The sequence below is a fragment of the Seriola lalandi genome, unplaced genomic scaffold (genome assembly GCF_002814215.2).
Source record: "Seriola lalandi dorsalis isolate HSWRI2012SDOR001 ecotype SW California unplaced genomic scaffold, Sedor1 jcf7180002054264, whole genome shotgun sequence".
NCBI classification, from domain to species: domain Eukaryota; kingdom Metazoa; phylum Chordata; class Actinopteri; order Carangiformes; family Carangidae; genus Seriola; species Seriola lalandi.
The window spans coordinates 72,839-88,350 of record NW_019524817.1 but is presented as its reverse complement, the minus strand read 5'-3'; the positions used below and the strand labels follow the sequence as shown (position 1 = coordinate 88,350).

The window sequence follows — 15,512 nt, the reverse complement described above, 5'->3', positions numbered from 1 at the left end:
GCAGAAAGCCCAGGGAGAAAGAAAAAATAAAAGAAAAAAAGATGCTCTAGAGAGGAGAGAAAAAGCAGGTGGGGGATGCTGTGTGGGGTACGATAATCTAAAGCTATTTGATGGCATTAACAAAAAAAAAAAAAAAAAAATCTAATGCAAGAATCCTCCCTCGGCCCAGCCACAGATTACAGCAGCGGGTTGCGTGTGGAAGCTATTATATAATTCATTCTCTATGATGAGATTTTCCTTCATTGCTGGTTTTCTTTACTACACCCCCCCCCCCCCCCCCCCATCTCTTGCCCTCTGTCCCAGCACTGGCAGGTTTCTCTTTTAATTTAAGGAGAAGACGTCCGAGCCACACTGGGGGTTTTTTTCTTTTTTTTTTTTTTGGTGACTTTATAATCTTTTTATCCCTGTCTGGAACTAATTCATCTTAAACAGCAATTTGATGTCTTCTTTCAGTGCTCAGTCAGTTTTAAAGAGTCTCCACTCGCTGTCTGGATGTGGATATGTGCACAAGTGTGCGTGCGTGTGTGTTTGCGTGCACACGTGCGGACATTTAGTGCAACACTCCCTCACTCTGGTATTGTGAATTCTCTGCTCACTAAGCTCCTTAATGGAGTCACTACAAGGGCAAAACCATTTTCATTTTTCTTTTTTTTTAGCATTTATCTTTTTCTCCCTCCCTCCTCTCCCCCCCTCCTTCCTTCCTCTCTCTACATGCCAGCTGATCACAGGTGGGCGGATCGGCAATAAGTCTTTTATTTTTCGTTTTGGAGGTCATCACTAGTGACCTGCTGTTTTGATGAGAGGTACATGTGAACTGCACGCCGTCAGACTGTGGAAAGGATTAACTCTGCCCTTTGACTTCACATCTGCGCCACACAAGACTGGCAGAGCCACTGTGCGATTGGTAGATTACCCTTCACACAGCCAAATGCCATCTAATGATTATCTGGCAACGTCTAAGGTGCAGTAGAAGGGGCCTCCCCCCTTGGATCTGCCGTCCGGTCACAATGGCGTCCAGACGAACGGATCTTCTTTTGGAGTTTGATGTAATAGCTCTATAGCTGCTGCCTGTACACAAATACGACTCTTTCTATGAAATACTGTGGATTGGCCCGAGGTAAATTCAAGTGACAGCTACCATCTCTTGTTGATGTTATCTAATAAATCCAGACTTATCCTGAGGGAAAGTTGTACCTGAAAAGGAGGAACGAGGTTAAGGTGGGATTTGAAATGAGATGCTGTCCACTGAAGCTGCAAGAGAAAATGTGCCTGTAGTTTTATCAGTGAGGGACTGAGACTAAAAGTGATGTTTGACGTTTTTATATTGCTAAATAATCCTTCCAGCAAACTCTTTAATTTCCATTACTATCATTATCCAGCAATTTATCTTCTGAAATAATAAAAATACACCATGAAATCACAGAATAATCCAGTGCTCCCCTTTTTGAATAAGATGTGCGCCCTCTGCCTTTGTGCAGCTGTGTTGACACTATTGTAAAAACTATAGTCAGACACTGTTGGTGTCTCAAATCGGATACTTCAGCCGTAAATCAAACACTGCACTGTGACCACGCAACGTTTTACTTTACTGTGTGTTCCTCCTGTGTCATGTGACATGGAAATTAGTGTCCTCCTTCCTTGGTCATCGTTTTCACAAACTTGAAAATATGTTGGTGGCACCTCCCCTCTTTCATAGTTCACTGCATGTTGCCGTACTTGTCGATGTGAATGCTCCAGATAAATAAAAAATCAAAGCATAAATCTTTAACAGTTGAATTAGTGTTTAAGGAATGGCGTCCCGACAATACCCCTCAAACATGACACCATCGCATACAATTGGTTGACTTATGGTTTACTTTTAAAGTCTGACAGGTACTTATGGTGTATCCGTGGAGCTTTATCTCTTTAAATTTAAATGGAGTGTGTTATGCACAGTGACCTTTTCTCAGGAAAGAATCGCTCTTCCTGCACTTCATACTGTATTGCCCCCCGGTGCTGCCTCCAGAACCATTTTTATATGTCACCATCTATTGACTTGTATGCACACAAAACCCATAAATCCATGATAAATGTAATGAGGTCAGGTTTTGATGGGCGACTGTAATGGCGTGTAGTCTCGGTTCACATGAGGTAATGACAGTGATTTATCATACCATTATTTATGGGATTATCATTAGTACAAATGGTGGTGATTAGTGAGTGTTGATCTTATGCAGAACTCGGTCTGAACTCCCTCATATCTGCGTGACTGAACAACGAGGCAGCAATCAATCAACAGATGAACCGCGATGCTCAGGCCTGCGTCTGCAGTCTCTGCAACCTTGTTCCAGTCTGAGTTTAGTCACAGATTACAGTGTGAGAACGACAACAGGCTCGCGGAGACTGCGAAAAGCAAAAAGCTTGCTGTCTGAAGTGCTTTGCCTGCTCTCAGTTCTGAAAAATAAATGAGGGATGAATAAAGTAAGAAAAGAACAGAGAGAGCGAGATGTCTGCAAGAGAGGAACAGAAACCTGAGGTCCATCTGCTGTGTGTGTCTTAACATCACGAAGCACACGGACACACTAAGTGTACCGATATGCCAAGTCAGACCATGTAAGCCCATGCTTGGATAGACCCACATAACATGCACACACGCGCACAGAGTGAATTGAAGTGAACCCAATTTCAGCAAAAATAATCTCTCTATCTCACCACAACGCTCACAGAAATAGCACCTAATCTGCAAAAGGGGGCTGACCTCAGTCATACCTGTTGCTAGGGCAGAGAAAGCAGACAGCGTCCATGCATCTATTGTTTACAACAAAGTCGACAGCCGGGCGGTTGCTCTGTATGACTGTACACAGATGTGTGCAGCTCCAACTAAAGTGAGTCTAAACTGAGGTTGCCATGCTAACTTGGGCTAATGATGCAGAAGGCGCTAAAATTAGACAAGGAGTCGTGTCATCTCACGTCTCTCTACCTGTAAACAACCTGACAAAGCACACACACACACAGCACACACACACACACACACACACACACAAACTGCTTCTTGAATTACAGATAACAGCCTGTGAGTTACGAGCTCTGACGACACTTCAAGGCTCCACTCATAACTGTCCTTCTTTTGGAGTGTTTACTTTGGCTGATAAATGGAAGCTGGAGTACAGCACTCTTCTTCTCTGGCTCTTATCAGGAGGAACTGTGACTTAACAGTGGTCCATCATCAGTAGTTTTTCCCCTCTTTTACCTCTGCCTCTGTGTCGTCTCCCTCACATCTCTCTCTGATTAAGGGTTTCAAATCTCCTTTCTGAAACTCCCTGCTGTGATTTCAGTTTCAAACCCCTCCCCTCGACCTGGATTCTTATTTTTTTCCATCCACACTTCATCTCCTTTATCAGATTTCTCCTGAATTTCCCTCCTAACTCTCTTGTCGTTTTTATGTTGTGAAAGCAGGTGGTCATGTCCAATTCCCTTCTTACCTACTCTTACTCATAATTACTCCTTTTTTTTGAAAGATTTGATGCTTTCTCATAAGAATAACGGATAGGTGGAAGATAAATGTATCAGTAATGTTGTTGACAATGTTGTTGAAAGTTACAGTGCAATTCATGTGCGTCTTCTTGAAATGGGCAAACAGCTAACACGTTAAAAAGCCAGATTCTGGCTCGTTCTGTTAAATGATGGTGTGTACAAGGTATTTTTAACACAGCAAACTGTTTTCTGTCACTTCAGAGCTGCTTATACAAAATTCTAGATTGAAAATCTTCATTCTGTATCTGTACATTTACATTCCTCCTTTACCGGCTCTCTTATCGGTTATCCTTTTATCCGTTTTTCCTGCTTTCCTGCACTTGTCCTCAGCACATTCATAGAACCTGGAAGGACATCAGATTACTGCACGTCTCCGACTGTATTAACCCCCATTTATCTCTCTTTCTCCTTTAGGATCCTGCTGACAGTGGTGGTAATCTTCCGTATCCTGATCGTGGCCATCGTGGGGGAGACGGTGTATGAGGATGAGCAGACCATGTTCATCTGTAACACTCTGCAGCCAGGCTGCAACCAGGCCTGCTATGACAAAGCCTTCCCCATTTCCCACATCCGCTACTGGGTTTTCCAGATCATACTGGTGTGTACGCCCAGCCTCTGCTTCATCACCTACTCCGTGCATCAGTCGGCCAAGCAGAGGGACCGGCGCTACTCCTTTCTCTATCCCATAATGGAGAGGGACTACGGGGGAAGGGAAGGAGCCCGAAAGCTCCGCAACATCAATGGGATTCTGGTTCAACATGGCGGCGATGGCGGAGGAGGGAAGGAAGAGCCTGACTGCCTGGAGGTGAAGGAGATCCCCAACGCCCCACGGGGCCTGACCCACGGGAAGAGCTCTAAGGTTCGCCGGCAAGAAGGGATCTCCCGCTTTTACATCATTCAGGTGGTGTTCAGAAACGCACTGGAGATTGGCTTCTTGGCGGGTCAATACTTCCTTTACGGCTTCAGCGTGCCTGGGATCTTCGAGTGCGACCGCTACCCATGTCTCAAGGAGGTGGAGTGCTACGTGTCCCGGCCCACGGAAAAAACGGTTTTCCTGGTGTTCATGTTTGCGGTGAGCGGCATCTGCGTGGTGCTCAACCTGGCCGAGCTTAACCATCTGGGCTGGCGCAAGATCAAGGCCGCCATCAGGGGCGTCCAGGCCCGCAGGAAGTCTATCTGTGAGATCAGGAAGAAGGACATGGCCCATTTGTCACAGCCGCCAAACCTGGGACGCACACAGTCCAGCGAATCAGCCTACGTCTGACCGTGAAGAGAAGAAGAAGAGGAGGAGTGGGATGAATGTGCAAGAGAGAGAATGAATTAATTATGATTTTAATTTAATAAAGATGGTAGGAGGTCAAACAAGATGACCTCTCCTCTGTGATGATGGAATGAAACAGAATGTAGAAAAAAAAAAAAAAAAGACCAAATCTCCAGCTCTGAGACTTTGTAAGTCAAGAGACAGCAGAAGAAGAAGAAAATTACAGAGAATAAAAGAGGAGAAAACGTTATCTTCTGCAAACAAACGATGATTTCTGGTCTCATGGGGAGATATTCCAACTGCCATTTTATACTTTTTGTCTTTTTTTTAATTAATTACCTTCTCTGCCCCTCGTTTCTTTTACTGGGAGGAATGAAATCCTCAAGGGGCTGGAGAGGGCAGGACTAGAAGATGAGAAGAAGAGGAGGAGAAGAGAGAGGGGAGCAGATGAGAGGCTTGTTTTGTGTTCTTGGGGGGATATAGGAGGACGACGACGGTGTTTGATGCATCCCATGGTGATTCTCTCCTGGACTGTGTCAGCCTCAATGAAAAAGGGGGACGGGAGAGGGGGTGGGACAGGGAGGGTGAGCGGCAACATCATTAAAAGAGGAACGGAAGAACTGTCAAAGCCGTGACAGACTCTAGAGAATGAAGCCGAAGTTTGCGAGTGAGGAAGAGTAGCAGGGGAGATATCACACTCCGGGAAAACGTACGAAACAACTGAGGAGGGAGAGAAAAGAGGAAACGTTTTTCTTTCGCTTCCTCTCCTCGCCGGAGACTCGAGATACACCGAAGCCAAGACAGACAGACAGAGCTGCCTCTGATCAGTGTCAGCCTCACCTCTGCTGGAACGTTGTCACGAGCCGAAACCCAAGAGAAGAAGACTGACGATGTTTATGTTTTGTCTCTTGGCGAAAGATGATTTTAACACAAACACAGCGAGAACCATAAACACTTTTTTTTCTTTTCCTCTCCCGCTTTCTCTCGCTCTCTCCGCTCCATGGTTGGCAGCTATATACACCCCTGGGGCTTTGGATGACAGTAATGACCCTCGCTGCGTAAACTTTGGAGAGGAACTTACGAACAAATGAACAAACAGCGTGAAAAACGTCAGTGTCTCTGAAAGCACAAACCAAACTTCTCTCCGTCTAGCATTCCAGCTGAGAGACGAAGGAGGGATGGAAAGAAAGGAGGAGGAGGACGGGAGCTTGTGGAGGAAGGGAACAGATCACTTTATTACAACTTTAAACAAATTTTATAAAATATATCACCATGAGTTATGATTTTTTTTTTTTTTTTTGTTCTTCTGAGAAAGCGATGGTGCCATCCTTGAGTTTCATAGAGTATAATATTATTTATCCATTTAGAGTATATCCAAATAGATTTATTTATCTTTGCGGGAAGGTTGGTTGGGATATCATGTTGCTGTTTTTTCAAATGTATAAACTGTCTGTCTTTTTTTCCATTTTAGTTTAAAACGTTTCTCACCGATGGAACTGATTAATGACGTGCGGCGACTTGTGAGCTTTGTTTTGAAATGTTTTGAGGCTGTGCAGCTGATTTTCTTTTTTTTTTCTTCTTTTTTTTGCAACAATTATGGAAAACTTTAACAACTTTTACAATTAACTGCATTCAAAATGCAGAAAAATGCAGCTGATAAACACAACATCGAGCCTTGGTTTCCTTCAGAATCAGCTGCATGGCTTCAGGCAGTTGAGGCCTGCGAGCCATTTGAAAAAGGCATGTTTACACGAAGCGATGTTTCTGGATGAAGCTGTGTAACCGTTGAGTAGCGACTCTCTCACAGTTGTGTTTTTGAATCTCAGTGTTTTGGTTTTTTTTTTTTTTTTCTTTTTCCTGACTGGATTTCAGCATGCATGCCTTGTAAGAGAAAAGTAAAAGAATGACATGAACGAAATAGAAAAAGATAAAGATGATTGAGAGTGTTGCACCTTGAATAATGCAGACGAGTGGGAGAGTGGCAGACTGAAGGAACTCACATTGGGATGAAGGCTGTGTTCATGAACACACACAAAAAAAAAAGTAAAAATGAAAAAGTGGCACTACCACACTGTGAGCCTGTGAAACCATAACCTCATGTAGGGACAGTTCAGTGTGTTGTATCCTTTGATGAAGATTGAATTATTTAACTGACATGGACACACACAGAGAAACACACCAGGCCAACACACTCGTGTCCTGTTGTGATTGCGACGAGCAGAGGTTAGAACAAGTTCATGCCAAACTCAGATTTCGTCTGTTTTAAATCATTTACGTTGAGTCTGGTGCAGAGACAAAGATACGTATGTGACAACAGCAGTTACTCATCCAGAACTGCAAACTGAATGGGCTTATAACGGTTTGATTCTTACAGGGGCCGCCCATGCACGAATGCTACTCTCTCACAGCATCTGTATGATGCTTTTAATTAAACACATGCTTATTATCTTCATGTCAGACTTTAAACCAAATTGTAGCTAGAATAATTCATCATAATTAATGATTGAAACCCTCCTTGTAAAAAGATTTGTAATTGAATTTTTTTGTTCTATCCACTTTCCTTCAACTTGCCTTATCTTTTTCTACGTCAGCTAGTGATTTCCTACAATTCCCACAATGCCTTTGGACAAGTCCTAGGTCATGATGCTCATGGCAAATAAAGCGGTAAACATGTTGCCACCCAGGTAGACAGGGAACCCCTTTATAAGACTCAATCACATTTTCTTAAGAGCAAATGAAACAACAGCGTTCTGGAGCCAGTTGCAAATATATAGTTATCAAAGTTCTTACTGACTTACTAAAGATTTACCGCAGGTTTAAAATCTTCACACTCTTTCTCTCTGGCTGTTGAATGTGAAAGAAAAATGTGTCATCAGATACCTTTGTGACACCAACATGACGATAAGTAATGCTGTAAGCCCCATAAACACGTTAGTCATAGCTACAGAAGGTCCAACTACTGTGTTTCTCCATCACTCCCACTGACTTAATCTGCGATTCTTACAGGTGATTATCCTCAGGTTTAGACTCCTCTGAGGATTTCTATGGGGCTCAGTGGGATCGGTGCAGCCTACTGTATGCACCAGGAAGGACAAATACGCTGACAGAGCACGCCAGAACGCCTAATAATAGAGGGCTGAGTCTTGGCTTCCCTCAGTTACTGAGAGCTTGCGCTTCTAGCGAAGGCTTAAACGCTGACCTTGAGCTTAAAGGCCAAGCCAATGTCCTGTACTACACGCATCTCCTACTGGCGAGTCACTGCACAGTACAGCACTGGTATAATCTCCGCAGAGCACAGGTCAATGCTGTTGTGAACACTATATTTAGTTAATGGTACACACACACACACACACACACACACACACACACACGTACGTCCAACATACATTAATTCTAGGAAAAAGAAGCAAATCTGAATGTAGGAAGAGCAGAGTTCACGGTTCTCCTCCTGGACTCAGCCGTTACGTCTGGTTTCATTCAGGTCAGAAACACAAACACACAGTGAGAGGACGGAGGGCCATAAATGTGTCCTGGCTTTCTTCGGTTTACATTTATCCAGCGTTCATTAGTGACTCCTGACTCCCGCAGCTCTACAGGAAGCTGGTACGCCACTTTCCAAAGTAAAAGCAGGCCCCAGATGTTCCGACAGTCCACCGCTCTCCACCGTCTGCTTTTCTATTTGTCAATGTGAAATGAATTATGCAACTTGTTTTGTTTTTTTGTTTGTTTGTTTTTTTGTTTGTTTTTGTTTTTTTTTTCATTTGCTTATCTTTTTTGACTTGTGGATTCATTTTGTTGTCTGTTGCTCTTTTTGTGCAGTGACATATCAAAAAAGAAAGATGTTTTTTCTATGTAAAGGAACAAAAAAGTTTGTTTTTTTTCAATGTGTAAAATCAAGGGTAGAGTGTTCAAATATAAGACTAGCAGAAAATACGTTATATTTCCTCCCTTGCCAAAGTAATATACGAAATTTCATTAATTTTCAAAGAGTTTGTTTTTTAACTGCATGTGTAATGGCTAGAATAAGCATGTTTCTATGTTTTCTTCAACAGAAATCTTTAAAGAAAGACTTTTTTTAGTCCAAACTTATGGAGCAAAGCTATTACGTCTTGATGCAAAGTGTGTATATTACTTACCCAGGTCTTCAGACGGTACAGAGCCAGGCACACAATACCAACTCAGTGATGTTAAAACTACCTATTACAGTTCATCAGTCTCAGTTTCTACTCTCAAAAGATTTTGAAAACCACCACACACACACACACAATGTACATCCTCTACTTTAAAGAAATTTGCACATGAATATTTACCTTTATAATCTGCAGTAGAAGATGTTTTGATCAGTCAAGTGATGGACTGTAAAACACAGGGTACGCAGGAGTATATGTATACAGGCTGAAGACGTCAGACACCAGTACATTCCAGGGTTTAGCCCCCCAGCACAATGTCAAGTTAACCTACACTTTACAACGTCTTAGTGTGTAAATATGATCAATCCTCTGTGAAGCTCTTCACGGACGACCTACCGGGGCACAGTACACTGAGAGCAGACTCAGGAAAGACAACAATGCTGATCTTTTACACCAATCTTTTCTAGTAAAAAAAAGAGAAAAAAAAAATGCTGTTTCTACGTTAACACTTTTATAGAAATGGTACTACAACATGTCAGCATGCTTTTCATTTACCATCTAACCTTGTGCTGTAAAGCCCCACCCAAGAAAATTGTCTTGAAGCCTGATTATTAACCTGTTGGTGCTATTGAGGTCGGACTCTTTACCAAAAAAAAACATTGATTCAGATACATTCCCTCGTCTCCAGCACCCATACCACAGGTCAGGTGGCAAAGCAGATCTCCTTAAAACTTAAAGTTACTCTTGACTGTTACTAACAAATGGGCATGTCCACGAAAGCCTATATAGCAGGTACTGATATCCTTATCATCAAACACTCCGCGAACTTTATACTGAAGTCCAAGTAGCAAACGATTGGATTCCTCAGGAATGCAACATATAATTGAGCTGTTTCATTCATTAACACAAAGCTCACTCAACGATCACATTACTCTTTATACTGCTGCCAGAAGGACCTTAGATTAACTTAGTAATCACGTTATGTAGCCAATCCTAAGGGCTGGTTGGTGGAAGTTTTGGAAAACGCCCGTCTCATACAGGACATTAAAGGGCTCCTTATTTATTACAAACTAAAAAGCCATAGTTTAAAAACAAAAAAAAGAAAGAAAGAAAGAATTTAAACTTGACTTAATTACAATGTGCACTCATGGGACAAGATTAATCATATGTGGTCAATCAGTTGATCATTTTTTGCATTTCAATTGAAAATTAGACATCTTGTTCCAAATGAAAAGCTTTTTACTGTATTTAATCAAATGAGAAAATGTAAGATATAAAGCTCCTCTTATCCAGATGTTCAGCTTCAATTTTCATTTTATTCCGAAGTCAAATGCTCCCTCCCTCGCGCCACAGCCCCGTGTCATACTGGTGCTGCTGTCCCGCGGGCTAGATTATTATGACCATTTCAGGGTTCAGGAAAGGACCTTTCAACCTCTCACTAATCTGTCATGATATCAGTCGTGATTACTTCATCTAATTACACTGAGTGGCAGATCCAGGCAGAGTGGAATTTAAACCACCATCCGGATTTAACCAAACAGCCCCCCTGTGCATCTCTCTCTCTCTCTCTCTCTCTCTCTCTCTCTCTCTCTCTCTCTCTCTCTCTCTCTCTCTCTCTCTCACCAGTGCTGCCATCGCCTACTGGCAGTGGGGTCATGGATGTGAGAGATGGCTTCGGTGTGTTTCTCTAACATTCAGTAAATTCCACATTTATAGAGTTTGAATTGGAACAAAGATAGCTCAGGTCCACTTCTCACCTAGCTGAGACATGTATCTGTAACCTGAGTGAGGAGCTGGTTGCTACAGAAAGAGGGATGAAACCTGAATGGTGGTGTGTCAGGGAAGCGGGGGAGCAATGTCAAGTTCAGCCAATATTTGGCCTCCTATCGCGGTGATCAATATTTAAGGGATCAGAAAGGGGAAACAGTTGACAACCTTAGCCCTAGGAACTTCTGCAGTTATCTTTGACATCTGTACAGATGTAAAAAAAAAAAAAAAATATATATATGGACTGAAAACAGGAATGATGAACTACACACCTACACACGCTCACGCTTTGTAACCTTCATCCAAAAATCTGTCCTTTATATGCGGCAGATTTTCTGGTGTACCTGACGGACCTCCATCGAAGGTTCACTGTATATTTCTGACTGGTGTACTGTATGTAAAGACTGAATAAAACCTTGAATGTTACATCAAGCCTGAACTGGCCTCGTGCCTGCTGATTTATGACCTGGAAAGATGTGTGTGTGTTCATGTATCTGTGTCTGTGTGTGCATTGTTTTCCTGTAAAATGTGATGTGTGTGTGTGTGTGTGTGAATAGAAAACGTGAGTGGGTGGATATTTGAACCACGTGGGAGTGATGGGATTTAGGAAATGAAAAAGCATTCTGTTGTGTGAAGGAGACCAAACAAAGGTGGCTACGAGTCGTATTGATACGGGTCTATATATAGCAGACTGAAAACAATATTTGCAGAGAGCTGTGTGCCGCCCAGCTGGTTGGTGTAATGACATTTCTGAACCCAATAGGTGACACTGAAACCTTTCAGCAGGATTAAAACCTTTAGACCATGGCACTGATGAGAGGAGAGGAAGCGTGTGTGTGTGTGTGTGTGTGTGTGTGTGTGTGTGTGCATGCCCAGTCATTCCTATCAAACCCCCTCACACTGAATGCACCCGATGTCTGTGCAGCAGTGTGACTGAGCTGAACAAAATGTAGCACACGCATGTATACATCATGCTACTAAACCTTTCTGTGTTATGTTCTGTGTATGTTGTGCGTGTGTGTGTGTGTGTGTGTGTGTGTGTGAGAGTGTGTGTCCAACCCCCACCCACCTTCCTCAGTAAGGTCACATGGTGGCTGTGCTGGACTGGGATTGAAGGCTTGTTGCCACAGTGATAAGCCAGCCGGTAATATCTCTAAGCATAGCCAGGATTAATCTGCTGACAGATGGCTGGTTGCTCAGCGTCACTTCCTGAAACACACGCGCACACACACACACACACACACAGGATTCATATTCACCATCATCATCATCATCATCATCATCATTGTCTTCTTATCCTCTAACGTGACCATCACCTTCACTTCCGTTGGCATTGCAATCGTACACACAGACGCACTCACACACATATACAAAGAACATCATCATCTTCCCCTCCTCCATCATTACTGCTGCAGCCTTCATGATCACCATCATTACCCCTCATCCTCACCATCCTCATCCTCACCCAGCACTCCTCTCACCCTCATCATCATATCCATTACCCCCACTATCATCTGAAACACCACGATCATTACCCAAAACCCGCTCTGTCTCACAGGGATCAATACGCACGCTGCTCCCTCATTCATCAACGCAGCCTCGTGATAATAGAAGCAGGACCTCACGTCACGGTTCAGGGAGGTTGTGTCTGCAGCTCGTCCATACAAAGAGTTCCTGGTTTACTTTGTGAATTTCACTTCGGATGAAGGGTCAACAGGTTCAGTCATAAAGCAGGCAGGTGATTGGTTGTTTGGTTAAGTACAGCGCAGTGTATAATGCAATGAAATGCATCACCGCATCTTCAGGCATGAGTTGATTCTGAGCTCAAACAGGCGCCTCAGCTACAGTGTCCCTGAGAGCTCAACGCACTGCAGCTTAGGAAAAACACATGCAAACAGACAAAACACAAGCAAATTGAGAAAACCAGGTTCGTGACTGTTCTGTGTCCCTGGAAACACATCTGTTGTCGTCTGTGCTACTTGCAGCACGTTTCTGTATTTGATTGTGTTGTGTGATATTCGCAGCACGTGTTGCTTGTGTTTTTCTTGAGCTCTCAGGGCCACCGTACTCAACAGACAGGACAGTGAGACAGGAAATGAGTTGACAATTATAACCATGTGCTCCAGATCTCATTATTCCAACTCAGGTCCATTTAAAGGAATTACAGGAATCAGTGGATTCACTTGACTAAATTGATCCAGTGCTAATGATAGAGTTCGACTTTTGTTAATCGTTACACTCCAATTTGCACAATTGACCAGATGCAAACTGTCTTGTCAGTGTTGTACTCCCCAATTTCATATAATCCTGCTCTGCCAAATATGAAGCAGCGCCAGTACAACCTTCCTCTTCCTGTGCAGATTGAGGAGGACATGAATGAAATTCACTGTACCGACATTAGAGACTGGACACTTGTGTGTATTAAGATATATGTAATTTTTTAAAATTAATTTTCATGTCTATTAAACATGTTACCATTCTCATCAAATTACATAAACTAATTGACTTGGTGTCGGAGTGTTTACAGTGACCTCAGAGAGGAGGCACCAGAGGCAGAGAGACACAGAGTCGAGAGAGGCGATGGTTTCAAAGTAACAGCCAGCAGAGAGCTGAATCATAATGACTGAAATATTCAGAAGACAGTTCCTACACACTTAACTCCCATGAATGTTTTTATCTCTTTGTCTTATTTAAATGAACATGTTTTTTAACGAAGTCGCGGCCCCTCAAAATGCCGCTGTACATGATGTGACAGGGCTGTGGGCAAAGTAAAGAGGCAAGAAAGTCATTACCATAAACATGAGCCCATATGTGACACTGATAAAAACTGCACGAGAAAGGAGGGAGGAGATGATGAGAATCAAGGAGTAAATAAAAACTCTGTAAGGGAAAGAGGAGGAGTGGTGGAGAGATGGTTTGATGCTGAGCAGAGAGGAAGCGAGGAAGGAGAGAGAGAAGGAGGAACCGTACTGTTAATAGTCGAAACAGAGGAGGGAAATGAGAGTAGAGGAGAAGGCTTGAGGATGAGAGACAAGAATGGCCTCCAGCAATGTTTAGCAGGGTGAGAGAAGATAGAGGAGAGATGCAAAGACCAAGGATGAAGCCTGGAGGCAAGGGGAAGGAAAGGAGGCAGAGGAGACGCACAGTGCAAGGAAGGAAGGAAAGAAGGAGGAGAGTCAGAAGGAATTAAAAAGTAAGAAAGAGAATGATGATGCCAAAAAAAAACAAAAAACACACACACTATAAGGTGTGGACTATGACCTACTAAATGAGGTATGGAGGAGAAAAAAGGGGGGTGATAGAGAGAGAAAGGGAGAGGCTGAGGAGGGCTGCTGCAGCGCTGGAGTAAGAGAACATGGGAACATGCTGGCTGTTCTGCCTGGCTGCCTCTGCTCTGTCTTCAGGGAGAGCAGCTGAGGAGGAGGAGGAGGAGGAGGAGGAGAGGAAGGGGGTGAGGAGGAGGATGGGGGTTGCTTTAGGATTGAATACAGAGCAGATATAGAAAGAGAGAGTGGTGAGGGAGGGAGAGGGAGAAATTGGAGGGGTTGAAGAGGACAGAAGCAGGGAGCGAGAGGCGAAGAAATGCTTCATCGAGGATGATGAACTGGCTGTCAAGTTGTTAAAACAAAAGTGGCCTTCTGAGGGAGAGCAGAGAGAGACAAATGGACAAAGACTCGGGGGGTAAAGGAGCACTACGATAGTGGAACTAAAATGGAAAGATAAATAAAAAACGGTAAAGTGTAAAAAGTAAAAAAAAGAAAAGAAAGAAAGAATAAAGAGTGAAAAGGGACCAGAAATACATTTAAATACACAGTGAAGAGTAAGACAACAGGAAGACAATGTGAGAAAGACAGTAAGTCACGAGAGGATAGGGAAAGAGAGAGAGAGAGAGAGAGGGAGAAGAGGAAGAAAAAATAAGGAGAAGAGAAGGAATCGTGTCAGAGTGATTGTGAGACGGCAAGGCAGTAGCTCTGGGCAGGGTGAGAGGAAGTGATGCGTACTCTAACAGGAAGGAGCAGATCTCGGAGGCACGCGCCAATCAAACACCAGTCCTCCCAGGCGCTCTCCTTGACCGCCAGCACAAACACACTTACATTACCAGCATGCTCACACTTACACACACACACACACACACACACACACACACACACACACGCAGACATTATGAAGCATTAAGGGGGATCCCTGAACCACTTCCAACTTCCTGCACACTTCCTCTTGAACAGACATGTAATACACACACAAATTAGATAATTGGCAGAGCATTGCATGAAGCCTCCCTCCCTGACACACACACACACACACACACACACACACACACACACACACACACACACACACACACACACACACAGACAGGTCAGTTGGCAGGCCTTCGGTGGCATTACACTGTGTCTGGCTGGCTCCTCAAGCACCACTGAGCCACAGTCCCTGTCATTTCATACACTCACACACGCAATCTGCAAAACACGTACTGTAGCAATTACATTAGATGTACATCACACACTACGGAGCTTTAAGTCACACACTTTGGCTAAACCTGATATGCGCCTCACAGCTAACAGTTAACACAACCGTGCAAACCAGCAAATTGCACTGAAGGTACCCAGCGTTCATTATGTCGATTGGCCTGTTTGAAAGTGCTAAATTATGGAGCCACCAGGGTCCCAGTAGATGATTCTTACATACACAAGATAATATTTTGTGTGCAAAAAGTTATTGTCTTGTAACTCAAGATCAAACATGACACATTTTCAGGGTGTCAGCAGGTGTTCACACAGCAGAGCCTTGCACACCTCCACTAATCGACTAACTGAAAACGCCTGTGTGGGTGAGCAGGG

At 43.5% G+C, this 15,512-nt stretch overlaps 1 protein-coding gene across 1 annotated transcript in view; it reads left to right on the top strand.

Annotated features, from left to right (window-relative positions):
- gjd1b (gap junction protein delta 1b) overlaps nt 1–11,110 on the top strand; it is a 28,538-nt gene extending 17,428 nt beyond the window's left edge. The window contains exon 2 of the mRNA XM_023405189.2: nt 3,928–11,110. Within this exon, the coding sequence (XP_023260957.1) occupies nt 3,928–4,777 (850 nt within the window). The 3' untranslated portion in view covers nt 4,778–11,110. The remainder of the gene's footprint in view (nt 1–3,927) is intronic.
- Nucleotides 11,111–15,512: the final 4,402 nt, after the last annotated feature.